General features: G+C 58.8%; 1 protein-coding gene across 3 annotated transcripts; it reads right to left on the reverse strand.

The window, feature by feature from the left end:
* Positions 1-4,722: 4,722 nt before the first annotated feature.
* Positions 4,723-12,670, reverse strand: Ecel1 (endothelin converting enzyme like 1). Of its 3 annotated transcripts, none has more exons than XM_023722223.1 (18): positions 12,578-12,670; positions 10,746-11,610; positions 10,212-10,280; positions 9,979-10,089; positions 9,801-9,893; positions 9,511-9,635; positions 8,650-8,872; positions 8,090-8,188; positions 7,815-7,889; positions 7,577-7,680; positions 7,246-7,304; positions 7,090-7,141; positions 6,474-6,541; positions 6,259-6,383; positions 5,952-6,017; positions 5,465-5,560; positions 5,214-5,290; positions 4,999-5,098 (listed from the first exon to the last, which is right to left on the reverse strand). In XM_023722223.1, exons 2-18 carry the CDS (start codon positions 11,499-11,501, stop codon positions 4,999-5,001), a joined length of 2,298 nt encoding a protein of 765 aa, XP_023577991.1. In that variant the 5' UTR covers positions 11,502-11,610; positions 12,578-12,670. The 3 variants fall into 3 exon arrangements, with proteins under 3 accessions (XP_004637370.1, XP_023577991.1, XP_023577992.1); XM_023722224.1 differs by lacking the exon at positions 12,578-12,670 and adding an exon at positions 12,221-12,286; XM_004637313.2 differs by lacking the exon at positions 12,578-12,670 and having other exon boundaries at positions 4,723-5,098; positions 10,746-11,501.
* Positions 12,671-27,756: the final 15,086 nt, after the last annotated feature.

The following is a 27,756-nucleotide window of genomic DNA, read 5'->3' on the forward strand; positions in this document are numbered from 1 at the left end:
TGGCACAGGAAGTCTTGGGAGGGTGTGGGCAGGAGTCAGGTGCCCTCCTCCTGATGTGGTCCCATTCACTACTGGCCTGGATTGGTCTCAGGAACTGGTGCCTACCCCATCAGCAGCCACATGCCAGGCGGTCACTCCTCGAGGAAGCCTCCCCAGAGCCCAGGTCCCCGGAGGGCTGCCAGGTAGCTGCCAGGATTTGCAGTTGCACCCTGTGATCTAAGATGGCCCCAGGGCCTACTTACTCTGATACAAAGGGCACCCACATTTGCTGAGCCTGTATACCTCATGCCGCAGCACTGACAAGCAGCTGGAAGATCCCCTTGCTATAACCTTGCCCGCTGGGGATGCCAGCTTTGTTGGCACATTTGGCACAGGGCCCAGGAACCAGCCACGTTCTTGCTGAGCTGCCCCTCAGGGAGCTAACAGCTGTCCCCGCATCTCCCATCCCAAATGGTGAGGCCGCTGTCTGTCCTCAAGGGATGCAGCCAGACCTGGTGCCTGGTTTTGGACCTCTTTGCTCACCAGATTTGCACATTGTCATCAGCAAGCATGGCCCCCCCACCTCCACCTGGGCTGGGGCTCCCCAAAGGAGCCGCCTTCAGACTCCTTCACGCAGATCCCTGACAGCAGCTCTCAAAACCCTTTGGTCACACAGAAAGGGAGATTCTTTTATTTTTATTATTTATGCAAAGTATAGACAAGGAGAGACGTGGTTTAATGGCACCATGTGACAGCACTTGGGATTGGAGCTGCTGCCGCCCACTGAATCAGCCCTGAGCCACTGCGGGGGTAGGGGGCAGCCCAGGTCAGGGAAGCCAGGTGCCCACTGCCCTCTGAACTGATGAGCTCACTCTGGACTCTGGCCAGGCCTGGGCTGAACTCAGTGCCCCATACAGCTCTCTGGGCACCTTGAACCCTGCATGGGGGTGGCAGACAGGGCGGGAGGAGGCGGCATCTCCTGTGATCGGGAGAGTGTTTCCTTTTGTGACAGAAGACCATGTGCTCTACTTGGTTAAAGGGCACCCTGACCCGAGAACCTGGGCTACAATGAGCCACAGCTGACAGCTACTGTGGGGGAAGGGGGCTGTGGGGCCACAGCCAGTGGGAACAGTACTGTGGGGGAAGGGGACAGTGGGGCCACAGCCAGTGGGGACAGCACTGGAGACGGCACAGAGAAGCACATCAGACAAGCAAGGGCTGAGGCCCCCACCCCAAGGGTGAGCCCCACAGCATCCCGTGCACAGCAGCTGGAACAAAAGCCCCAGTATCCCAGTGGGGCACTGTCCCCAGGGCCGGCAGGCTGTGACTTGGCTTGGACCACAGGAAAAGGACACCAGGGTGTGGCCACCAGCTCACTACAAGGACTGCAGCAAAGGCCAGGCCAGAGCACAACCACCACCTTCAAGAGGAAGGCGGCTTGGCAAGCCAGATCCCTGGCCCCCTGCTTTCCCCAATATGCCGCAGGGAAGAGCTGTCCGCCGACACACTGCCGCCAAGGTCTCGGTCAGCCCAGTGCTGTGCAAACCTGAGGATGCCAAAAGCAATGACAAGTGAGCTTCTGGAGCGAGGACTTCCCCGGGGAGCGAGTCCAATTGTCCTGCAACCTTCTGCAAGCTCCTGGATTATAAATAGCATGATTGGTGGCCTGTATTTTCTTCCATAAACTCTCCAAAGTGCCACCTCCCAGGGATCAATGGCTGTGCAGTGGCAGAAGCCTGGCAGGCGGCTGCTGGACCCAGGCCTTTGTCCCTCAGCCCCTCGGCCTCTTCACAGCCCCCTTAGTGCCCACGGTGGGCTGGGGAAGGTGACAGACGTGGCCTGTGGCTCTCACAGGGGAAGAAGGAAAGGGGAAATGGTCATTTTAAAAGGGCTTTTCTGTATTTTAAGGGATGGGAGACAAAAAAATTCATTATTTGTAAAATGAAATCTCATTACAAGGACTGCAGTCTTGCTGTTAGAGGCCATGGGACAGGGACAGGAAAGGAGAGCCAGAGTGTGGGTTGGCTGGTACACAGTGGCCCCAAGAGGGCAACGGTGGGTTGTACAGAGAGTGCTTGGCCTCTGGACAAGCCAGGAGCCCACAGAGAAGAGAACAGTGCCTTTTAATAGTCCAAGGAAAAAGGGCTTCTCGAGCCAGAGAAAGTACAGGAACATAAAGAAACAGTAGAATTCAGCAGCTGGACAGGTCCTGCCCTTGAGCACCCCAAACTTCAGCAAAGCCTGGGACTGGCACAGGCCCAGAACCCTCACTGGGGTCCCTCCTGGGCCATCGTTGTGGCTCGGTGCAGAGGTGGGGCACCTGCTTTCAGAGCATCCCAGGCCTTCTTAGCGCTGGGGACCCTGAGTCAGGGACATGTGGAGCTTGGGTGGGGCTGGGAAGACTGCAGAGAGCATACAGCCCTGGGCAAGGGGCACTGGGCCCCAACGGGGAGACTCCAATGCCAAGATGACCCTGCAGTCACCCTTGGGATCAAGGCCAGGGGCAAAGATGCAGGTGGCAGAACCAGGTCCAGTACAAAGGCCCAGGCAACCTCTGAGGACACTGCCAAGGCGGGAGCTATGCATGAGCTCATGGCCACACAGGGGCTGCCCAGAAGCTCCAGCGTGGCCACCCCCATCAGCCCAGCACCCTTATTGCCCTGCTGTTAACTACTGAGCAGATAATTGCTTTCTGTCACCCCAGTAAGCCCAGGATGCAGCCAACCCACGGAGTCATGTCATTGTGGGAAGGGTCTTCCCAGCTCAGCCGATGGCCCCTTCCCCAATACAAGGGAAGCTGAGGCTGGGTGAGCAGCAGCTCTGAGCTCTCTCTCTTCTCTTCTGCCCTGTGAGAACCACAGTTTGCTAATCTCCAGGTGACCTCAAGCACGTGGCCTAGCAGCCACAGAACAGCCTCAGTCTGGGCCACACATGTGGTCTTCTGACACCAAGCTCGTGAGGACTCTGGAGTTGAGGCACAGCCACCACCAAGTGCCAGCAGGGTGACCTGTTGCTATCTCCACCTCCCTGGGACACCAAGAGGATGCTCCTAGGGCCTGTCTGGAAAAGCACTTTGGGGTGAGTGGGTGACATGAAGTGAATCCAGGTCTTGCTGGGAGCCGCAGGTCCCACCCCTTCTCATGTCCTTGTTGGGACACTGATGGAATAGCAAAGGCTCCGTCCTGGGTGTGTCTCCATCTCCCCCCATTTCCCAAGCAGGACAGAGGAGATCTTTGTGCTGTTATAGCCTCCCTGAGCCTGAGCAGGAGGGATCTAGGGACTTGGGGAGCCTTAGGCCGAGCCAGTGGGCTGGGCCTGGAACCCTGGCTCCAGCCAAGACCCCAGATCAGAGGAACAGGGTGGGCTTGGGGTGTGTAGGGACCTTGGGGTGTGCAGACACCGAGGACCCCGAGTGTCCCAGCTGCTCAAGGGGCCTAGTATGTATTTCATACTAGTATGTATTTCAGCCCAGGAGGAAAGGCCCAGAAATATAGTCCCTTTATGGGGCTTAGACCACCTCCAGAAGCGTGCCACAACCCAGGCATGGTGCCACACACCTGTATCCCAAGAGGACCTCAGGTTCAAATCAAGCCTGTACAATTTAGCAACTTAGCAAGGTCCTGACTCAAAAATAAAAAAGTAAGGCCAGGGAGATAGCTCAGAGGGTTAAGCACCTGCCTGGCAAGCACAAGGTCTTGAGTTTGATCCCTGGTACCAAAAAAAAAAAAAAGGAAAATAGATACTCTGCAAAAGTTAAAAGACTGAAGTGTAGTTCAGTGCAAAGACTCTGAGTTCCCCCTAATACTGGAGGGGTATAAACATGCCATACAGGAGCCATTGGCAGGCAGCTCCTGTGCCCAGGACTGAGCAGCTGTCCCGTGCAGTGCCCCCACGCCTTGGAGCCCTGGCCTCTTCTACGCTGCCACTCCTGAGGGCCCTTCTCAGCCCCAGCCTGCTCCAGTCCATATGTGGGTGTGCCCAAGGTTCAGATGACAGGGACCTTTAAAATGTCTAAGTTTGGGAGCTGACATGACAGGAGAGAGATTCTCCACTTCAGTGTGACAGGCAGGGACAAGGTTCCTGAAATAAGTAGAAAGGACAAGAAGGAAGGGCAGGAGCCATTTGGCCTCATCCCTGCAGACACAAGAGATGCTGAGCCCCCAGGACAAGGGTCCTCCCCCTTATTGCTGTGGTCCCCTCCAGTGGGGCGTGCTGGGCAGGCAGCCATGTCCACTCCAGCAACAATTCTGGCTCCTGCTCTTGGTCATGCCTGGAGCCCCATCACCAGCCCCCAATTCTTCCTTTCCCATTCTCACCCAGAAGACCATGCTCCAGCCTACAGTAGCCAAGATGTTGCAGCCTCAGCTCTACAGAATTAGGGGGCATGATCGCCCTTCCTAGAGCAGAAGTGGACCCCAAAGCCTGGTTACGGCATGGCAGAAGCCTTGTCTCCTGCTTCCCAGTGCCAGTGAAATGTGGAAACCTGCAATGCGGGTCTCAGGCCACAAGCTGCCCAGGAATTGCTGGGCAGGGCTGTAGGGAGGAGGCCTGACCAGGTGTAGTCAATGGGTGGCAGAGGGGACAAAAGAGCCCCAGCAGGTGGACAGCCAAGCCAACTGGAGGAGCCAAGAAGGTCCTCTCGGGCCCAAGCAATGTTGTAGGGCTAAGCCTCCCTCTGGAAGAGCCCACCCAGCGCCGCTGGCTTGGTCCCTGGAGGAGGCCACAGCAACAGAACAGCAGCTTTATTGACCAGGCTTAGCAGCAGGAATGCAGTGGAGATGGGGCCTATACAATCCAGCCAGGGGGTCTGGGAACCTCAGTCTTCTCCACGTGTCCCAGAGTCCACTCCGCCCCTGCTCCAAGGCCCTCCAGAAGTAAGGGACTGTGGGTGCCAGGGGCCTGGGCTGGAGGGGCTGGGAGGGTCAGGGAACCAGATTGGGGCAGCCGGGGCACATGCCTGCCCAGTGGCCGGCAGGAGGCGACTCGTGCAGGACGATGGGGGCGCGCAGGCATCCAGGCTCACCACACTGAGCACTTGTGCACAGGGTTCATGGGCGAGTCCTTGGGGCAGTGGAAGGCCCGGCCAAACTCCTCAAACTGAGACACGCTGCCCAGCACCCTGGGGTAGGGGCAGACACCCAGGCATATGGGTCCCAGTTGCTGCCCACCCCAGCTGCTGGGGTTGACCTTCCGTGACCCCCAGCTGCTCTCCCTAGCAGACAGGCAGGCATTACCTGTAGTGCTCAGGTGCATGCTTGTCAGTCAGCACCTGCAGGTAGATGGACTGCGACCGCCTCTTGATGCACCAGTTCTGGGCCCCAGAGGGGAGGGACAGGAGGAAACAGGAAGATGAGGACCAGAGGCTGCTGTCCACCTGCCCATCAGTACCCACAGGGCATCACTTCCAGGTGACCTGGGTAGGAGCCAGGCTGGACCCAGGGCTGGACCCAGTGCCTGGGACTGAGGAGCAGCACCCACCCCATACCTGGGCAAAGGCGATGAAGAAGAGCTGGTTGTGCGTGTACTTGAGCCGGTGCAGCGGATGTTCTGGGCCGTGCTCCCGCACCCACTTCTGATAGGCCTAGGGGTGCAGACAGCAGAGAGCAGCTATGCCACCTGCCCTGGGCACCGCTCTGTCTCCAACCTCCACCCAGTGAGATCCTCCCTGGATACTGGTTCTTCCCTCGCCATCCTCAGCTCGGCCATCACCACCATGCTGTGACCCCCCCAGCACCCTTCTCACACTGTGCTCCTACAGGATGGCCCTCAGCCAATGCCACCCCCTCCAGGAAGCCCTCCTGGCTCTCCTGGTGAAGGCAGGGTTTGTGGCTCCTTCCACTTCCAGTGGATGCTGTGCAGGGCACAGGCCAGAGCTCAGAGGATTGGGCAGATGGGGCAACCACGTCCAGTTTAGGGTTCTCCTCAGGTCCCTCCATGTCCGCCAGGGACAGAAGGCAGGCAGGATGGCTCACGTAGTAGGCTAGCTTGAGGCCACCCATGTCTGCAATGTTCTCCCCAAGTGTGTGCTTCCCATTCACCTGCCAGAGGGAAAAGGCGGGGGATGCATGGGGCTCCCAACCCAGCCCACCTCCTCCCTCCCTTGCCCAATCTTCTTCCTTTTATCCCTCCCACACACCACTCTAGTCAGTGTGTCTCACTAAGTACGATGTGCTTGTGCATGAGAACCCTGAGCACCTGTGCAGGGAGGGACCTGGCACAAGTGTGTACACAAGTGTGCATGCTCTCTGTCCACGCCCAACTGATGGGGGAGGGCCTCACCCGCTGGTTGTAAACAGTAAAGTTGTCATAGAGGCGCACAATACACTCAGCCTTGCGCAGGAAGCGGCTGTAGGAGGCCTCAGTCCACCAGTGCAGCAGGTTCCCCGAGCGGTCGTACTGGCCCCCTGTGGGTGGTGGGCAGGCAGCTAAGGCTGAGCCCCAGCCCCATCACTCACCCTGCCCCAGCCAGTCTCTCTGGCCCCAGCAGGCCTCACCCCAATCATCGTAGCCGTGAGTCAGCTCATGCCCAATGATGGTGCCGATGCCCCCGTAGTTCAGAGACCTGGGCCCATGGCAGCAGGTCAGGCCCAGCCCTCTCCTGACCTGTGAGAGCCCACACTGCTGCCCAGGCCCCAGGAAGCCCCTGGTTAGGGTAGAAGGAAGCCAGGGAGCCCACAGGGAGGAGGTGGGTGGTAGGTCCACGAGGTCCTGCACAAGCTTCCTTGTGGGCTCCATGAAAGGGAACGATGGTCCTGTCCAGTTGCCCTTTTGGAAATAACATCTAAGGCGGGCCAGTGGGGGCACAGGACAGGGTTAGAGGGAGCAGGAGAGAAATTGAGGCATCCACGCGTGCATTCGCCTCTTTCCTCATCACTAGGGTCCCTCCACTTTGGAAATGCATAAATGAACCCAAACAGCAAGGGGCATTCAAGAAGTTTTAAAAGCAAAACAAAAGAAAAAAACCAATTACACATTCTAAATAAGCCAGGATGAAGTGGGACTGTGGGGACCCTGGATCTGCAGCTGTCACGACCCAGCCCAGTTTTGGAGCTGCGGATCCCCACCCACTTGCATTCAAGGCCTAGGAATGGATCTGGGTCCCCTACTCACTGTGGGAAATCTGGGTCATACAGGGTGGGCTGCAGGATGCCGGCGGGGAACACTAGGAGAGGGAAGTGAGTGAGACTCGCCTACTTGCAGGCCCCGCCCATCTCAGGCCACACCCATCCACAGGCCCCGCCCCTGTCCAGGACATACACCCCTTACCCATCTGGTTCTTGTTGGGTAGATAGTAGGCATTGAGCGCCTGTGGAGGGAGCAGCCACCTGTGTGGAAGAAGGCTGTCACCTGGGGGACACACTCCCCCCTGCCACAAAGTCACATTCTTCAAGACTGTTCTGATGGCCAACAACAGCTACTTCCTGGGAGCATAACCTCTGGGCAACCCCCCAGGATGGGCCACCCGCTGCTCTGTGGAGGCCCAGGGCATCCCTGCATCAGCCTGGCTTTGAGGCAGTCTCCTCCAGCAGTGCTGGCCTTGGGAAGGAGCAACCCCCAAAGGCCTCTCCCAACCCCCAGCTTGAGGCCAGGCACCCACGTGGACTTGTCCACCTCCTGTCGGATCTTCTTGACAGAGAGCTGGATGCTGAAGCGGATGCTGTTCAGGATGTTCTTGAAGTATGTCTTCTCATGGACCTCGAACTGTGTGCAGATGGGCAGCGCTCAGGGGCAGGCCAGAGCAGGCTGTGCCATCAGCCAAAGTGCTGTAATTCTATCTGTGGCTGGTGTCCAGCTTCCCTGGGGTCAGGCTATCAGGGCAGGAGAAGAGGGCCCACCTCATACTCCTTGTCCACAGCCTCTGGTTTAAGCAGGAAGTCTGGGTAGCCGACCATCACCATCATATACTGGAGCTGCGGGGTGGGTGACAGGCAGGTGGGAGAGGCCTGAGCCTCTGAGCAGCCCTAGTTGCCCAAGGGAGGAACTCTTGGCCAGCCCAGAGTGGGGGTTTCGCCAAGGAAGAACAAACAGGTGTTGTCATTCTACAAAGGCAACTTGGCCTCTTGCTCTCCCCAGGATCCAGTACCCAGCAGGGGCTCAGGTCCCATGTCACCTTGGCCCGAGCAGCGGCCTTGGTCTGGGCATCCATCCAGTCCAGCTCCTCCAGGCGCTGACCCAAAATGTACTTGATGTCTTCTACCAGCTGCTGCACCTGCCAGGTCACACATCAGAGACCAAGGTTCAAAAGGGGAGGTTAAGGATCTGGCTCCCAGACCTGACAGCAAGAGTATCCCTGGCCTTCAATACCACTTGCTAAGCCCAGGGTGCCATGCTAAGTACCAGGAGAGACCTCAGGAGTGAGGATCCATGCCCTGCACCCAGATCCTAAGTCCCCAGCCTGGAAGGGGGAAACTACCTAAAACAATCCTGTACCTTCCTGAGGCCATGCCTGCTGAGCACCAGCAAGGCTTGGCAGAAGCCTGGCAATGAATGCCACTTGCAGCTAAGCCAGCACCTAGGCTTCCTGGGGGCTGCTCCTGGGGCCTGAAGCTTCAACACAATTGAGCCCTCAGCTGCACATGGCACCCCAACTCCTGGTGAACATGCCAGGCTCCCCTCCTCCATGCCCAGTTCTATGCCTGTGCCCACACCCTCTACTCAGGGCAGCCTGACCTTAGCTTTGCTGGCAGCTGAGAAGTGCTCATGTACAAAGAGGGCACCAAGTGCCATGCCAAAGTGGCGGTTGGCCTGGCCCAGGCAGACTCGGGCCAGCTCCTGAGGCTTGTCACTGCCCTCCATCTCTCTGGCCAGCTCATGCAGTGCATCACGGAAGGGTGGGGACAGGTGCTCACTCAGGACCACCACCACACGCCACACGAGGTAGTTGTGCAGGATCCTGCCAGAAGTGAAACAGGTATTCAGACAGACATGCAGATCAGTACTCAGACCTGGCCCACCTGAGGAATGGACCAGGTACCCACAAAGCCCCATAAACAAGGGGGAGAACTCAACCCAGGAATGCAGAAGCTCAATACAAATGGTCATGAACCCCTGTCACACGGCACCCACTCCTGGGACAACCAAGAGCCCTGCCCTGAAGGACTGCCACCAGCCCCACTTCCCAGCTTCCTGTGGATGGAACCCAGGCACTCGGGCTCACTATCTGTCTCAGAGCTGGCCTTGAGCCACCTTGTTCCTCCCCAGGAGGAGCACAGACAGGAAGCTCTCCCCGAAGTGACCCTGGGCAGCAGTCTTGGGCAGCAGAGTCCTGGCCACCCCTTACCAGGGAGACACTGGTCTCAGCCTACGAGCACAGTCAGGCACGCAGTTCAGGACGCCCACAGCCTGCCCAGTTCCCACAGCGCAAGGGACAGTGCAGGGTTCAGTTAGCCCCTGAGCCTAGGGATCTGGAATCCCGCTCAGTGCCCCCACCTGCCTGCCCGAGTGACACCGGCACAGAGGGGTAGGAGGACAGGTACAGGTGCAGACTGGGGCCCTGCAGGCGGTGGGGGAGGGGCCAGGGCTGCAGCCCACCTGTGGGGCGTGGAGCGGATGAGCTGGGACACCTGCTGCATGTAGTCTGTGGCCAGCAGCACCACCTCCTCGTCCTCTGAGAAGTCCTCCTGGAAGATCTGGTCCAGCAACCATTTCCACCGCAGCTGTGGGGCCGAGGGCAGGGGCCACAGGGCACAGGGAGGGGTCAGGAGAGGCGGGGAGCCGGGTGCACCAGGGAGGAGGCCAGGTGCACAGAGGAGCAGCACAGTCCTGGGAGGGGACCCCGGGCCCGGGCTCAGCCCCCCACGCAGTGGGGCAGCCACACTCACATGTGGGGTGATCTTCTGCAGCTGGCCCAGCGTGACCTTGTTGTACATGGCACTGACGTCCCGCCGCAGGTCATCGTACTCTGACACGGTGATCTGGGAGGACACTCTGCTGAGCGACCCCTATGTGCCACCCCCCACTGCACTGCTCCACCCTCCACCCCCACCCTCCAGGGCTCACGTTGGCCAGCCGCTGCTCCAGCTGCAGGATCTCCTGAGCCTTCTGCTGCACTGAGTCCGCGCCCAGCAGGCTGAGCAGGCGCTCCATGAACACCCTGTAGGCCGCCAGGACCTGCACAGGACAGGACTCTTCATGGAGGGCCCGTGGCAGCCTGGGGATGCACCCCCACACTTCACCCCCAACCCCCACCACCCCAGACCCAGGCCTCCTCACAGCCCATGCCCGCCAGGAACCTTCTCACTCTCCTCATCCTGGGCCAGGTACAGGGTCCTCTCAGGCAGGGTGAGCCCATCCTGGTCAATCTGGGGAGAGTGACAGTGCTCAAGGGGCGAGCTCAATGTGCCAGTTTCCCAGACTGACTCCCCCCCAAGTGGCCTGGAAGCTCCTGCCAGACATCTGCCATGGCCCAGGAGCACAGGAACACAAGCCTCCCCACCCAGAGCTGCCTCGAAGCCTGGGGACAACTGGGGAGCCACCCAGGTCTTCCCCATCCACCCTCACCTAATCTGCTGGGCACGAAGAAGGGCAGGGGTATCCATTTTAGGGTAGGGGACCTAGGCATTCCTGACCAGCCCCTGCCAGCGAAGAACTATCATCCCTGCCTTGGGTTCCCTCCCTCCATTCTCCCTGTTGCTACAAGTCTCGGATAGGCGTCTCTTTGTGCCTGGCCATCAGCCCCCAAAATGAACCACGCCCTCCCAGAGCTCTGCCCCCTGGGTGCACAGCGGCTAGGCCCTGGTCCTGGTCATTTTGGTCCCCACACTCACGCGAATGACATAGCGCGAGGAGTTCCTGTCGTCCAAGCTAACAGTGAGCGAGAAGAGCGCGGAGGCGCTGTACACGCCCTGAGCCTTGTACAGCAGCCTGTTCAGGTCCCAGCGTGCGGCGTCCCAGCCCCCGCAGTCGGCGATGACCTCGAGCATGGGCCGCGGCCCAAGCCGCTCGATCTCGCCCATGTCAAGGCACGAGCGGAAGAAGGCGCGCACCTTGCGCTGCGCCGCGCCGCCGGGGCCTCCCGCCGGCCGCGCCAGCAGCCGCCGCAGGCGCTCTTCGTTTTGTTCACCGATGGCAGCGATGGTGCCGTAGGTGAGCTTGTCGTCGGGGATGGCGTGGCGCCGCAGCCAGCCGCCACACGCGAACGAGTAGAAGTCCTGGCACGGGTCGATGCTGGCGTCCAGGTTGGCGGACAGGAAGCGGGCAGCGCGCGCGAAGGCCTTGCGCTCTGGGCAGCCCTCGGGACAGGCGCCGCCGCCCGCCGCGCCCGGGCCCAGGTACTTGAGCACCAGCATGGCGGCCAGGATGGCGCAGAGCCCGGCGGCGAACACCAGCCCCGACAGCAGGCACACCTCGCGCCGGTTCCAGCGCGGCAGCCCGGCGCGCGTCCCTGAGCCACTGCGCCCCGAGCCCCGCGGGAAGCCGGGCGGCAGCGAGGTCCCCCGGGCGCCCCCCGCGCCGCAGCGGCTCACGTACTTGACCTCCTGGAACTCATCGTAGTGCGCAGTCATCGAATACGGGGCCTCCATCGTGCGCGATCCGATCCGCCGCCGGGACGTTTATGGGCGTTTGTGAGTGCGCTACAGCAGGTGGCAGGCCGGCGGCCTCCCCGTGGGCGTCCGCATATTCCCGCAGCAGCTTCGGGAAGAGGAGAGAAAGGATCAGAGCGGTGCGCACCCCCACAGGGCCCACTAGCCTGAGGTTGCCTGGCGGAAGCCTAGTTGTGGAGGCCAGAGGCCCCCCGGGGTCCCCAACTGCTGCCAAGGCCTCTTCCCCCGTACTGGGAAGGCTCAAAGGGGCCACTACAGCCGCACTACGGTGTGTCTTGAACCAGCCCCAGCTGCATCCTGCGCACACAATGCCCACTGCAGACTTGGGAGGACCCTGCCAGAAAACTGGAGGCACTGCACGAGCCTGGCACGCAGTAGGCCTGCATGGCCTCGGCTTCTCTGCCCCTTTTTGCCTGTCTGTCCCAGACCCGCTGTCGCCAGGCCCGGGTGGGGGAGGGGAGAGTGCAGCTGGAGACAAGAGGCGCGGTCAGGAGCGTCTCTGCGGACCCTGAAGCCGCCTTTCCTTCTCCACACTGGACAGCAACGCCCAAGAAAGCGAGCAAATCGACAAACTTCGTCCTCGCGGAATCTTCAGAACCATTCCTAGCCAGGCCTCTGGGTCAGTCTCGTTGGCCCAATACCCATTCGCCCCTTCCCTAGGTCGCAGCGTCCTCCACCGCGGGTTCGGAGAGACATACCCCTCCCCGACGTCGGTGCCCGAGAACTCGAGGTGTGTCCATCCTCGGCCCCCTCTCTGCCCCGGGCCACTCCCCGCCTCAACAGGTTCTTCCCGGATCCCAAACTTGGGCGAAGTTTCACCCCACTTCCCCCGCGCGGGCCGAGGGAGCAGGGCCGGGTGCGAGGCTCCTGCGCCGAGCCGCGCGATCCGCGGAGCGCTAGAGCCGAGCCCGAGTCTGAGTCGCAGCCGCAGCCGCAGCTGGAACCGGAGCCGAGGGGACGCAGACAAAGCCGGGAGGCTAGGCGCCTCGGCCACGGTGGCCGTGGGGATGGCGGGGGTGGTGGTCACGGCGACGGCGGACTCAGGTTCCACTTACGCGGCAGGTGCGCGACCGGTCGGGCGAGGACGGAGTGGGTCAGGCCGGTCCGGGCCTGAGCCCGGCGGAGCGGAGCGGGGCGGGCGGCCGCTCTCTCCGTGCGCCCGCCGCCGCCTCTGCCTCCGCCGCGCAAGGAGCCCGCCGGCACGAGGGAGGGGGCGCGCCAGCAGCTCCACCCTCCTTCGCGCGCCCCCACCCCCGCGCCCCTCCCGCTTCCTGCTTCACTCGCGGCTACCTGTCAGCTCCGCAGCAGCGCGGAGGTGGGGACCGCGGCAGCAGAGATGGAGTCACACACCAGCTTCGGGCTCGGGGACTCCGGGTCCAGCTGTGTCCCGGGAGGAGTGCGCGCGGATGCTCTTCCCGCAGCCGGGTCCCCCTCCGATGCGGTGCTTCCAATCAGAGCCTATCGAGGGGCGCTAGAATGTCCCAGCCGGGCCCACCGGACTGGAGTTCAGCCCCGAGAGGACTCCGCAGGGCTGCTGGGAGGCGCTTTGGGAGAGGCTGGTATGAATGGCCTTCCAAACCGGCGTCCTCGACTTTCTTTTTAACCCCCGCTGGGATCAGCCGGTGTTTGTGTTTAGGCTTTTGGTTGGTCACTCTCTGCTCACCAGACCCCGAAGGGCAGCTCTCCAAGAAGAGACTGAGGCTGAGACTGTGCCCCTTCATCAGCCTTGGTTGGCCTGGCACCACTGCTCAGGAAGTCCCTGTCCTGTTTTGGGAGAAAAGGTGTAGCAGAGAAGGGGCCTGCGCCCTATGCCCAGTAGCTCAAGCCCTCAGGCACCTAGAGGATCTCCAGCCCCTGGTGCCTAGACACACATCCAGGTGACTGACCCCACCCTTCCAAAGGAAATGCCCTTTTCAACGTGGGCCTCCCTCCTGCCCTAGGCTGAGGCTTCTCTGCCCTCCTCCATGCCAACCTTGGGGCTTCTTGGGCATGGGATACCTCTGGAGGCTCTGCTTTCTCTGCCCTGCCTGCCACCCCTCTCTTTCTAGTGCCCTTGGCAATGCCCCCACCCCTCACCACCAGGCCTCCCTGACCTTCAGGTTCCAGCTTGTGTGACAGCCTCAGGAGTGTTTGAGGGCCTTGGGCCTCCTGGAAAGACAACCAGGACAAGGTGGGCACTGCAAGGACAGCCCACCATCCTGTCGCCCCTCCCTGGGGTTTTTCATCAGCCGGTTACCAGGCCCAACCTCCATGTGACCGCCTCTGCCCCATCCTCTGTCTGTCCATTTCTGCCTTTCTAAGCTCCCACTTGGGATAGTGTGCAACACTCTGGCCATTCCAGGGTTCTCTTTGCCTTGTGCGTCTTCTCTGGTCAAATTAATGCTACAGAGGAGGGATGGAATTACGCAAACTGTGGTGATTCCACGGGGGGAGGGGAGGGCAGGGCGGTGGCACAGCAGCTCTTTGTGCTTTTAATCTGCATTTTCCCCTCGATGTTCCATCTCCTGGAGGATAATTTTCCAGCCTTTTCAGACCCTGATTGGTATCATTTCTCCAGCAATGACAGCTTTTATTTTCCCCGAAATGAATGCCGTGAAATTTCCAAGAAATATAAAAATGGATATTGTCTCAGGGAGCTGACTCTCCCGACATCGAGGCGCAGAGGCAAACACACTCCCCCAGGGACTTTCCTACTCTGTGAGGGAGGATGGGGACCCCAGCTCTTCCCTCTTGGCTCTCCCAGCTCAACTCTTGGGCCTCCCTTCAGGCCACTGGGTCATCCAGGTCCCTCGCCCCCTGACTCCAGGCAGCCCTCAGTCAGCCTGGTGCATCGGCCTCCCACTCTGGTCAGTCTCCTTCCCATATCCAGCCTCCTACATCCAACAAGGATCCCCCAGCCCTGGCCCATCAGCCAGGGCCCACATGAGCTGGCTGGGGACTGGGCCCTCTGACCACTGGGTCTTGGTGACCCCTACAAGCCCACTACCCAGAGGGGCCTGACCCCACCTCCTTCACTTCTGTCTGCTTTCAGAAAGGGACAGTGTGACTGTAGGCCAGTAGGGGACTCCAGAGGCCTGACCCCCAGGTCTAGTGCCCTCTTTGAGCTTTCCAGGGCTCTTCCCCAAATGCCAAGTTGACCTCATGGCAGAACATGCCTTACCCAGCTGTTTTGGAGAGAAGGACCCATAGGATGCAGCCAGTGAAGGGGAGGGGTTTTGGAGACAGCACCCCCACCTCCCCCTGTTGGAGGATGAGTCTCACCTACCTAGGTAGCCAGGGCACCCTGGGTTGGGGCTCTGGGGAAGGAGCACCTCACAGCCCTGACTCTGGGGGCCCCTGGGAGACTGCAGCGCTTACATGAAGAATGCTCTGATACTGAAGGCTCACCAGGGCAGTGCCCAGTGTCTTGGCCTAGAAAAGGGCTGCTGGCCTGGGGCTTCCTCTGCTCCACTGCACCTTGCATGGGTGAGGGACAGAACCCCAGCACCCCAAAACCCACCAGGGCAGGGAGTCAACCTGGGATACCCCCAGATTCCTGGCTATCCAGCCTGCTCCTCCCCACATCCCGTGATGTCATCTTGCCCTCTGCCCAGCCCCTTCAGGCTCATCCATCCATTATTCACAGCACAAAATGGATTTTTAATTTGAGAAATGAAATGATGCTCCCAAGTGGCCAGCATGGCAGGAGGGGTGGAGGAGGCTGAAGCCACAGGGAGGCCCCATGGTGCCCGGCTTGGGCTGTCTCTGAGGAGAGGTGGTCACCTGCAGCAGGTGATGTGGCGCAGATCCCCACAGCCCAGCCTGGGTCCTGGGGCGCACTTGCTGTGAAAGGTCTGACTCAGCACCACCTGAACTTCCGGTCTCTTCCCATCTGGCTTCCCAGGGTTTATCCTACCTGAGTCACAGCACTAAACAGATTTCTAAAATTATTTTAAATTACTATATAATTGATTCCTTTGTTCATTCATTCAATGTTTGGGTCAGGGTCTCACTATGTTGACCAGGCTTATCTCAGATTCTTGGGCTTAGGTGACCCTCCTGCCTCAGTCTCCAAAGTACCCAGACTACAGTCAAAGGGTGCCACTGTGCCTGGCTACAAAATGGTCCCCCCCCCTTTGGTTTGTGTGTGTGTGTGTGTGTGTGTGTGTGTGTGTGGTCCTGTGGTCCTATGGTATTGAACACAGGACCTTCACATTGACTGAGCTGTGTCCCCAGTCCTTTTTTAATATTTTATTTTATTTTGAGACAAGAACTTGCTAACCCATTAAGTTGCCCTGGGTAGGCTAGAACTTAAAGTCCTCCTGCCTCAGCTTCCCAGAAAGCTGGGATTACAGATCCATGCCACCAGACCCGAGTCTCTCAACTGGGCCCCTTTCTGAGGGTCTCCAGTCTTGGTGGCTGTTCTGGCCTCTGCCCTGTCTCCAGCCCTCAGAAACCCCTCCTCACCCCTCATGACTGAGCCAGTGTCCTTCATGGTCCCACGAGACCTCTGCCGTCCTCTGTGCTCTCAGTCCGTATCCCCACCCTGCTTCTCCCTGCCCTCTGCAACTCCGACCTATTGTCATTTCCCAGCACACAGCTGGCCCTGCACACCTACAGCCACAGCCTCTCCGAACGTATTTCTTCTGTCACCTCTTCTGTGTCCAAGTGCCAGCCAAGTGCCAGTCAGTCTCCTGGGCCACCTTGGATTGGCCTGTCCCATCTGGTCAGCTGCTATCTTTCTGGGGTACACACTTGCTTTCCCTGGACCCTACCATACTGCACATAAAGGTCCTGGTCTTCCTGTGGGTGTGGCCCAGGCCTCTCTGGCAGCCTAGCACCCAGCACACACCTGTTCAAACTCAGGCAACAGCACCAATCAGCACATGGAAACCCTGCGTGAAGGGTCCCCCAGTGCTGGGGCTTGTGCCAGGCACAACATCCACCTACAGACATGCCAAGTCTGGCATCCTAAGCACACCTGTCCTTTGCTCTAGAGCCCCTGGCCTGCAGCTCAGGGTGCCCCTCCAGTGCCTGTACCCCCTTGGTTCTACTCCCCATTATGCACACAGTCCTCTCCCAACTTGTAGATCAGTGTCTTTATTTTATATAAGAATTATGTGAAATGAGGCTGGTGGTGTATAAACCCAGCACTTGGGAAGCTGAAAGAGGAGGATCACCCAGCCTGAACTACATAGCTAGACCCTGTAGAAAGAAAGAAAGAAAGAAAGAAAGAAAGAAAGAAAGAAAGAAAGAAAGAAAGAAAGAAAAAGCGGGCAAGAGGAAGGGAAGGGAAGAAGGAAGGACAATGTCAAAACATCTTTTTTTAAGAGACTTCAGCCAAGCACATGTAGGGGACAAACACCATGGCCTTTTTTCCCCTGTCACCTCCCATCTTTTGAGGAAGGACACAAAGCTCTGTGATGGTGCCAGTGTGGGTTCTCTCTATTTTAGTGCAGGACACAATAGGACGCATGATGAGGCCTCGCCTCCCATGCCATGGTCGGGGTCTTTTGGGTCTTTTTGTATCAACTCCCACACCCAATACAAAGGTCCTCAGGGTCCTACCCTCAACTGAGGGACACAATGTGTCACCCACACATATCTGTGAGGACCCAAATCCCAAGGCCTTACCTGGAGTCCTGCCTGAACTGTCTCCCACCATACTACTTCATGGACAGGGTCTTGCCCCCAAACCCTGGACCCCAGGTGTCACCTGTCCCTGCCAGCACCTGAGGCACACAGATCCAGCTCATGGCATCTCAGCCTGGGGTACCCTCATCCCTGCTTCCCAGATAGCTCTGCTCCCCTCTCTGGCCCTGAGTTCTCCCTCCCTTCCTGGAGCAGAGGTCTTCTCTCCTGTCACCCAGGAACCACTCAGACTGACATATCCAGCCCCTGCCCTTGGAAACCCCTTGGTCCTGTGCATCTGAGGCCCCCTTGGTCTGGCTGTTCATGTCCCCAAAAGTCCCCCCTCAGTTCACCATGCTGTATCGGCTGAGCTGCCCTTCCAATCTGAGGCCTCAACCCCACTCCTGTGTCCTTATTCTGCATCTGTGGGTTACCCAGACAGAGGGCCCTCTTCTCTGGGACACACGTGGTGGGACAGTGGCCTGGACAGCCCAGGCATGGTGACATTCAGGCAATCCTCAGATGCCACACCCAGGGTGCCAAGCCAGCCGTGCCCAGAGACCTCAGGGAGCTTGGCCTCCTTTCCAGATGTCCCCACCCCATGGCCCTTCCTGAATCCCCCCATCTAAAGAGGCCTTGTCATTGTCTTGCTGTGGTTCTGAGCACAGCCTGTGCCACACATGTCCCCACCTGACATTATCCTGTGACTTTGTCTTGTGATAGCGGTCTCTCTCCCTTGACTCTGTTGGAAGCAGATTTCCCCACTGCTCCATCTTTCCTGCCGAGCTACACTGTGGCAGGAGGTAGGGAGTCAAGGGTGGGGATGAGCTGATACAGTGGAGGGGAGTGGGGGGCAGTAGGGACCAGGAGGTGACAGCCAGGCCCTCAAGAGGCAGACAAGCAGCTCAGCTCTTGCTGTGAGATGGAAAGAAGCCCATGGGGACAGGGAACATGAGGTGGTCAGCCACAGAGCCCAGGTACCCTTCCTGTGGTTCACAAGAGAGGTGGGCTTGGTCTAGGCATGAGAGCCAACTGGACCTAAAAGGATTCTTCCTTGGCTCATGGGGTCCCTGGCCCGAGGTCCCCTCCCCCAGCTCTCCATCATCATTTCAAGAGATTGGAGCTGAAGGAGATCGTTAGCTAATTAAAGCTGAGCCACTAATTGTCCCTGGTAGGAGAGCAAGCAGGGCTGCAGTGAGAGACAGAAAGAGGGGCTGAGGGGCCTGGCCCTGGCCCAGAGTAGTACCTGCTTCTAGACTATGGATCCACTTTGAGAGGGTGCATTGTCAGAGACCCCATAATGTAGAACCGTGAGACAGAGGACAAGGGCCAGCATACCACAGAGGAGCTGTGCACCAGTGTGAATATCTGTGCCCACCTTTACCCTCTGTACCCACCCCAGGGTCATAGATGGGAGGACGCTGAGCAAAGAGCTCCCACATGTATCCTCTGGGCGTGTGACAGGTCACTCTGAGGAAAGGCGGCAAGATGCCAGGTCCCCACTGGGGCCCCAGAGCAGGAAGCCTGCAGCCGATTTCTGCCCCTGGTTCCAGCTCAAGTGCCCCTCAGACTGGTGTGCTGACCCTGCAGAGGTAGCCAGCAGCCAGGTGCACGCACATACACACACACACACACACACACACACACACACACACACACACCAGAGTGCGGTTGCATAGGAGGCTGCTCTGAGTCCAGCTTTTCTGAGCTCCGCACCCCAGGCAAGATGTGCCCAAGCCTCCTGTCACCGCTAGCAAAGAAGGCTCACATGTCTTATTGCTGTACAGCCCTAGCCTTAGTCCCTTGCTGAGCACAGATTCTCCTCGCAGTCTCTGAGTCAGGCATTTGGGTGGGTTCCTCTCTCAGGGTCTCACTGGGCTGAGATCAAGGTGTTGGCCGGGGCTTAGGCCTCATCTGGCATGTGGAGTCCTCTGCTATCCCCACTGGTGTGGCAGAATTCTCTTCCTTCTGGCTGGAGAACCCAGGTGTCTGGTTTTTTCTGACCACTAGCCAGAGGCCCCTCTCAGCCCTGGAAATCACCCACATTTCTCTCTTATGTCACCCACTCCAAAGCTAGCAATTAAGAATTCACTTCCAGTCCCCATGGATATCATCAGGCTTCAAATCTCTGTCTTCCCAGTATCCACCAGTCCAAGAAATCCTGCTTCTAAAGCCTCGTGTGATTACACCACCCCCACACCAATGATCTCCCCACCTTAGGGTCAACGGATTGGGCACCCTAATTACATCTGCAAAACCCCTTCACGACGGGACCCAGATATGTGTTTGATTGAATAGTGGGAGAAGCACACGTGTACCCGAAGGGCTAAGAATCTTGGGGGCATCTCAGAATCTTGCCTGCTACAAGCAAAAATATCAAAGAGAAACCCATGCTAGGAACACTACACCTCCAGGCCCAGCTAAGGGCTCTAAGTGCTAAGGTACCTCATTGAAGGCTCCCAAAAACCCTACTAATGTGTGCTATTTTCCCCATTTCACAGACTCTGTGATGGAGGTCATGAGAGGCTAAATGATGCTCACTAATTCACCTAGCTGGTAAGTGACACCCCTAAACACCACACGGCCAGCCTGATTGGCATCTATGGTACCTGATGTGTGGATGGTGCTGGACCCTGGTGTCTGTGGTCCGATTGCAGCCTCTCAACCCAGTGACAAAGTCCCTGGCACCAAGGCTGGGAGGCTTCACGGCCACGGGAGCCCCTAGATTAATGGCCAGGAAATCGCTGCTCAGCCAGGCAGGCTGGATGCACACGTGTGTGTGCAGGGTGTGCCTGAACACTCGGATCTGGAGAGGTTGGGCAGAGGTGCAGTGGTGGCAACAGCCACCTGCTCCCCCCATGAGGAAGGCTGGCAGTGGCTCCCCACAGCCAGCCCCCTACCTCCTGCCCCTGCCCGACGCTGGAGCTGCCTCCCTCAGTAATGGGGCTTAATCATAACACACATTAGCTAGGGCCTGCTGCCTGCAATTACCACTTCAATCAGCCACCCACCACCCACCGCCCCCAGCCTCAGGCCCACCCGTGGGGACAGAGATGATCTGCCCACTCCCCCTGCCCCCTCCCCAATGCAGCACAGGGACCCCAGGCTCCGCAGATGGACACACACATGACCCCCTGGCAGCAGGGCCCTGGGGTGGGGGCAGCCAGCAGACAGAGAGCTGCTGTGGCTCAGGGTCACAGGCAATTATTTTAAAAGCCTGTTGAGGGAAAATGCGCTGCCTGCCCAGCACGGCTGCCTCTCCTGAGGTTATGCCGCCCCAGGTTGTGACTGGTGTGCACACTGTGTTCACACGTGCCGACCACACATGCAGGCTCAGGCGTGTCCCAGAGTACCTTGGGGAATGTATAGCTTCGCAGTGCTCACACATACCCGGAGAGATGGGCACTGGTGTTCCCAAGGTGTGGGCACAAGGAGACCCACTTGTGTAGGCAGCCCTTTTCCTTTAAGGGATTTTCCCTGCACGGTGCTTTGAACCCCTCAGCCTCCATCCCAGCACAGACCCTTTCTGGGACACAGGGACAGGTGCTGAGCTGAACTAGAGAACTTCCTATGACATGGAGCCCCAGCACCAGGGTGGGGACCAGAGAGGGCAGAAGCAGGCTCGGTTGGGGAGTGGGGGAGGGGACTGCTGTTGTGCTGTGATTCTCTCTAATTGCTGTTTTGCTGAGAGGTAATTAAAATCCCTTTTTATTTCACACGTCAGAGCCCTCGCCAGCCGGTGGAGAGGGCTCAGGGGGAGGCCAAGAGGGGGGGCAGGGGAGTACCTGGCACACAGAAGGGGTGCAGCCTTGAACTCGGCCTGTTTGCCTGGAGCCCCCAGTCTGGTCCTGGCACAGCCCCAGAATGCCCTGAGTGTAGCCTGGGCCAAGATCTGGGCAGCCGCCACAGCCAGCAGAGGCCAGGCCAAGGGAGCCCGTGCTTCTCCATCTCCAGGCACCCCAACAACAAACGCACCTGCTGCCAGAAAGTCCACACAGATGAGGAGCAACCAAGCCCCCTGGCTGTCAGTGAGTGGGCTGCACCTCATGGGTGCAGCAGGCACAGAGCAGTACCTCTCTGTTTCTTACCCTGTCCCCCTGTGCCTCCTGTCTGCCTTGCTCTCTCCCTTGCCCAGACTGGGAGTGCATTGCCACATTCTTGTTATCGGCTCCCTTTCTGGCACCTTCACCCTCCACCAGCATCCTCTTCACCACATTCTCCTCCATCATAGACATCACCATCATGTTGGTCAGCTTTCTGTCACTATGACAAAATACCTGAGGAAAGCAACTTACAGGAGAGGCTGCTGATGGTTCAGTCTCAGCCCCAGGCTGGCTGGTCCCAGGGTATCTGCCCTGTGGTGAGGGGGCATGTCATGGTTGAAAGGTGTGGAGGAGAAAAGCTGCTGGCTCCGTGGGGCCCAGGAAAGCAGAGGGCCCCAGAGGAAGGAGCCAGGGACAAGATATGGCCCTCAAGGTCACACCCCACCACTCAACCCCTGTGACTAGGCCCCACCTCCTAATTTTTCACTACTTCCTAATAACACCAAGGTATGAACCCATCAATGGCTTCATTCACTGGGGAAATGAATTAACACCAAGCCTTTCAGAGGACATCAAGGTGCAGAGCATGGAGTCATCTACTGTCATCACTGCTGGCAGGGCCCACACTTCCCCTGCTCGATCCCACTGAATCTTCCAAGAGGTTGGTACTGTTATTACCCTCCCATTTCCCAGGTGGGCAAACCACGGCTCCTGATGAAGGGATGGACCCAAAGTCACAGAACCGAGGAGTAGCAGCAGAGCCTGAATCAGCACTGCCTGCTCCTGGATCTCAGAGGCACAGCACCACCCCCCAGCACCGTTGGTCCAGGGCAAGCAGGAACCAAGAGCACTAGGACGAGGCCACCTTTGACCTCTAGGAAGCTACAGCAGTGGAGGAACACCCTCCCCCAGCCTCATCCCCTGAGTAGCCAGCCACCTTGTCCTGTGTGGGTGCTTGGCAGCCTGTCTCTAAGCATCCCCTCCAGCTGGGCTTTTTGTTGGAGCTGTGGAGGAGGTGACCCAGGGGACCCATTTTGACTTCAGAAGCTGGATTTCCAGTTTTGACACAGCCCTATGGAAGCCAGACTGCCCCCAGCCCCAGGGGGCCCTCCTTTTCTGGGCCATGTCTTACCCTGGGAGGCTCCTCCACCTCTTGTGGACGGTGGCCAGGCTGAGAGGAGATCATGTGTTAGCAGGGGCTGCAGTGACAAATACAATAGATGGGGCATTTATTCCTCCCAGTTCTGGAGAATAGAAGTCCAAAACTAAGGTGCCAGCATGGCCAGGTTCCAGTGAGGCCCTTCTCCTGGTTTGTAGATGGCTATTGGGTTGATGACAGGAGAGAAAGCAAGCTCTCTCCTTTCTCTTCTTACAGGGCAAGAATCCCACAGTGATAGCCAGGCGTGCTCGTGCGCACCTGTGATCCCCGCACTCAGGAGGCTGAGGCAGGAGGAGTGTTGCAAGTTCTAGACCAGCCTGGGCTGCAAAACTAGACTGAACTGCATAGTAAGACCCTGCCTCAAAAAAACAAACAAAAACTCTCATACTGAGGGCCCTACTGTCAGGACCTATAATATTCCCTTGGGGATTAGGGTTTCAGCACGTGAATCTGAGGGAAGCTGGTCATGTAGTCCATCCTAGACAGGCCAGCAGGTCCACAGCAGCCAAATGGGCCCTTGGTGACATCTCAAGCTACAGAAGACAGGTGGCCAAGCTGTTTCCCAGCCCGCCAGCCTTACTTTTTTCCTTGTCCTCTGACTCCTGCCCTGCCCAGGGAGGTGGCCTTGATGTATTGGTCACCTAGAGGGGTTCAAGAAGACCGTCCTGTCCTCAAGATCAGCAGGTCCCTGGCACCTCTCACCTGACATGGTATGGGGGTCCAGGGTGGGAGGTGGGATAAGGATGCTAGCAGGTGCTGAACCCTTAAAGGAAAGGCCAGAGTGCATCCGCACAGGCACAAGCGGACCCAGGAAGCAGGGAGGGAGGTGGCAGGGACTGTGGACCTCCCCCGGGTGAGGGCTGGAATACCCTGGTCCGGGAAGCAGACTGGAAGGGTGTCCTGCCGGCAGGGAAGGGCCCTCATCTTCTGTGTCCCCAGCAAGCCTTTTGTATCTGTGGAATGCAAGCCCAAATACTCCTCGTACTAATAAGATGAGGTGACACTGGTGAAGCAGCCCCTCGCCCTGGAGGAAAGGCTTCTGCCTCAGGCTCTGGGGAGGGACTAACTGGGATGAAACCCCTGTGTGGGCTGGGTGCATGCAGTCCCCTTGGCCCCTGCAGCCTCCATGTCTCCCTGGGCTATAGAGCAGATTATTTCCCAGGAGGACAGAGGGAGCTTTGTCCCATGGGGAAACCAAGCCTGGTGCAGGGGAGGAAGGAGAGGAATGGGAACTCTGCGCCACTGCCCCAGCTCAGTGAGAAATCCCCAGGCCGGGGCCGGGAGGCAGGCAGGAAGTCCAGCTTGGGAAGAAAGCAGAGACTCTGGGAACAAGTTGATGGTGTTTGGCATCTCTGGGCTCTGGGAGGAACACCATGAGAGGGCCAGAGGAATCTCTCCTGGAACCCCACTAGGCATAATTGCTGGCACGCCCCTCCTCCCTGAGTTGCAGTGTCCACATCTGTGATGTGGGAATTATACCAGGGCCAGCTGCCCTGGGCATTGCAAGGTGGTACAGGGTAAGCTCCCAGCAGCATGTCTATCACACAGTGGCAGAAGCCCAGCTACAGGCACAGGTACACTCATGCACACACTTGTGTACACTCACACATACGCGCACACATGCGCACACACACACACACACTGAGGCTCACTGCTGCCACCCCCCTCATCCTCTCCACTCTGGGCATCTGTGGCTCCCATACTTGCCTCTCTCCCTCCTGTCAATGTTCTTTGCCAGCTAATGGACCAATTTTTTAGCATTACGGAGATTTGGCCAATTTGGCGGCCCTGACAGAAAGGAGCTGAGTGAACGGTTGCGTGGGGGAGGGGTGGGGTGTGGAAGCCAGGGTGGGAGGCCGGGGAGCAAGAAAGGAGAAGGGCTGCGGACACCCCACCTCTCCACCTGCTCCCGCAGGTCCTCCCTATCCAGAAGGGGGTGGAGTCACTGGGGAGATTAGAGCGATAATTAGTCCTATTTACGGCCCCTCCTGTGCTCAGCACTTTGCATATATTTTCTCTCTTAATCCTCCAATAACCCTGTGAGGCCATTTCTATTATTTGCTCCATCCTTCTTGGTGTGGAAACTTGGGCGCAAGACGCTCAGCGGCCGCTCAAGGTCGCAGAGCCAGGGGAGACGGAGCTGCAAAGGGAGCCGAGGTTTACAGCCAGGTCTGTCCTGGAGCGCTGAGCTCGGCCTGTCACTGAGACCTGGAAAGTAGGCCAGGGCGCCCCGCACCCACGTACCCTGCCCGCACCCACTGCCCCAGTCTCCCAGGGCCTCCGCCCTGTCACCATCCTCTTGGGGCTCCGAGGTGAGGATCCCCATCACTACTCAGGGATCCTCATTTCAATCGCGCCCTTCAAAGATCCAAAGTCTCCGCAAGGACAGAACCCCAGGCAACCCGACTGCCGGTCACAGGCTGAGATGCAACCCCACCCCCACTCCACTCATGCTGCGAGTAGGGCCCCCAGCCAGCTCTGGCTTCGGGGGACCTCTCCTGAGGCCAGTGCTAGGTTGTGCACTCGGTCTCCCACCCTGGCTGGCCCTCCTGAGAGCAAGGAGGGGCTCGCCAGGGAGGGGGAGGGGCGCCGAGGAGGGGGAGAACTGCGGCTCCGTGCATTAAGCGATCAGAGAGCACAATATTTCATCGCTGGCAATCGCAGCCAAGACATCAGCTACTTGGGGAGAGCAGCTTTAAAAGCCTTTTGATTTTATTTCTTCCACTTCATTTTCCCCCTCCCTTGCTGGTGTCCTTGACAAGGCATCCCCTCCCCCTCTCCTGCCCCTGCCCCAGACTTGGCTCTGAGGCTCCTCTGAGGCTGCGTCTGCCCAAGACTCCCCAAGGCTGCAGCAAGAGGGTCTAGTCTAGGGCGTGAGCGTGTGCACAGGTGTGCGCAGGTGTGTCCGGGAGACTCCCAGGGACCCACAGAAAGTCCGGGCAAAGTGAGAGACAAGCGAAGTGCGGGCACTCAGAGTACCTGAAGGGCACGCACGGGTCAGGGGGGAGAGGAGCGAGCCACACGGTGGAAGCTAGCTTGTATGGCCTAACCGTGGACCCCGGGGAGAACCCGGGACTTGCAACTAGCTGTGCAGCCGCGGGGGCGGCCTGCTGTGGCGGAACACCTGGCCTCCGGCCGTGACGTCAGCTCAGGCTGTGAAGTCACCGCCGCCCCCCCACCCCCCGCCCCGGTGCGCTCAAGTCTCCGCCTCCTGGCAGGCGAGGCGGAACTGCACATCTGTCTTGTCGGGAATTAGTTAATTGAATCAGGAGGCTGAGCTGCAGCAGCGACCTCGGCTCCGGCCCCAGAAGGGTGTGGGGGAGGGGTAGCGGGGAGGGGGCGCCCGGCTGGGCGGGAACCTAGCTCTCTCTGCAGGTTTAGCTCCCAGACCTGCTCAGCCTCCTCTACCCCTAACGATGAGGACCTGGGGCCCGGGGCGCACGGTGGGCAGCTGCGGGCTGGCGAGGACTGGCCGGGGACACTGGTGACTGCCGCCACCTCCTTTAGCTGCTGCGGGCCCCGCAGTCCTAGTTGCAGCCTCGCTGCTTTCCAGCACTGAGCCCGCTGAGGGCGCCTGTGGGACACCTGGGCCTTTGTCCCTCTCATTACAGGATTACCTGAGGGAGGGGAGGGGAGGTGGGCCAGCTCCTGTGCCTGCCTCTGGCTCCAGCGGGCCCGTTCTCCCCCATAGTCCATGTGGAGTTGCAAGGAGGAGGCTCCCCCAGCCCGGGACCCACTCAACCCCAGCTTCCCCTCCATCCTTTCCCCGGACCCTGCCCACTGGCCATCTCTCATTCCTCCCGTGGCTCTGCATGGCCCTTCCCAGTCACACAGACTGTGAACTCCGACCTGAAGGCGGAATCCTTGAATAGTACCATCCCCATTTCACAGATGGGAAAGCAGAAGTCCAGAGAGGTTAAACCACTAGCCAACCTCCCCAGGGCTACCTCATGGCAGAGCTGGGATTTGAACCCTCAGTGCACTGGTCTCAGATGTCAGCCACTCCCAGCTGCTATGCCTCCCCCTCTGAGGACCACTTAGTTGCTAGGAGACCAAAAGCTGGTGGTTACTATGGGAACCAGGCTAATGTGGAAAGTGAAGAGTTGGTGTCCAAGCAGCCTCAGGACAGCTGCAGGTTGGTCCTGAGAGAAGGCCATGCCATGTGCCCTGGTGGGGCAGGACTGTGGTGGGCCCAGAGCCACTGGGAGGGCTCTAGGGCTGGGTGAACACCTGTTTTCTCATCTGTAAAATGGGAATCTACAGCTCCTCTCCCACAGAGAGTGTTAAAATATTAGCACAGATAAAAAAACACTATGCCTGAGGCACAGAATTCCCCAGCTGTGTGACTCTGGAAAGTCACTCAGCCTCTCTGAGCCTGTACAGGGGAGATAAGTCACAGTACCTCCCTCACAGTGTTGTTGAAATGACTGAATGGATACATACTGGGCTTTGAACAACGTGAAGGCCCAGAGGAACAGCTAGAGTAGAAGCTCCTCCAGTTTCATCTTTCATGCTCAGCCAGTGGTGGCCCTGGCTTCTTCCCTTCCTTCTTGAAAGGGCACAGCATGCCCTTCGGCCCTTGCTTGACAGGAATTGGAGAGGCAAGAAGCAGAAGCAGCCTCTGCTGAGAGATCTGGGGCTGCCTGCTGGGCCACAGCTCCTGGATCCAGAGTCTGGGAGGCTGTGCAGGAGGGGTGAGGAGCAGGACTCATCCCGCCTGTCAGTCCTTTAATCTGATCCCCAAGGAGCAGCATGGAGGCTTCACTGTAGATGACAAATGAGGAGGGGAGAGGGATACCCTGTGGGACTCTGCTGAGTAATGGCCTTGCATTAAGATATTAGGCTGGGAGGAGGACGAGAGTCATGCCTCACCCAGCAAGCCGGGAAGAACTCAGGAAGACCCTGACAGGAAAGCCAGAGCAAGTGGGCAGTTTCCAGAGACGCCTGGGAAAGTGACAGCAGGGCACAGTGAGGAAGGATGGGTGGGAGGAGGCTCACTGGGAACCAGAAAAGGGCAGGGGTGTCAGATGAGAGACAGAGGTGAAGGGACATGGAGCAGAAGGGTGCGAGACTGATGTGGAGAGGGATCATGGCGGAGGAGCCCAGGTGAGACAGAGGCAGGCTGGGAAACTGGGCCCTGTGCTGCAGGGGCTGTGTGTCCTGGGCATCCTTCTACTTGGTCCTGGGTCGACATGACCGTTCTGGGAGAAGAGGCTCAGGCTGACAGTCTGGGCCTCCAGCCAGAGGCAGCTCTTGTCCCTGGGAACCCTGCTCCTTAGAGGAGAGGGGATCTGGCCATTACAGGCCAGAGACACCAAGGGCTCAGGCTCCAGCTTCTGTGTGCCTGGGCTGACCCCAGATTCTCACGGTCTGAATCTACAAAGTGGAGCCAGCTGGGTCAGAGTCTGTGTTACCTGGAGAT

Source organism: Octodon degus, unplaced genomic scaffold, assembly GCF_000260255.1.
Source record: "Octodon degus isolate 3935 unplaced genomic scaffold, OctDeg1.0 scaffold00089, whole genome shotgun sequence".
In the NCBI taxonomy this organism is placed as follows: Eukaryota; Metazoa; Chordata; class Mammalia; order Rodentia; family Octodontidae; genus Octodon; species Octodon degus.

Coding starts and splice junctions, on each gene's coding strand:
- Ecel1 (XM_004637313.2), bottom strand. CDS start 11,501: ATGGAGGCCCCGTATTCGATGACTGCGCACTACGATGAGTTCCAGGAG. Junction 6,384..6,473: donor TCACGGCTACGATGATTGGG/GTGAGGCCTGCT, acceptor CACCACCCACAG/GGGGCCAGTACGACCGCTCG. Junction 5,561..5,951: donor GCCTCAAGCTAGCCTACTAC/GTGAGCCATCCT, acceptor CTGCACCCCTAG/GCCTATCAGAAGTGGGTGCG.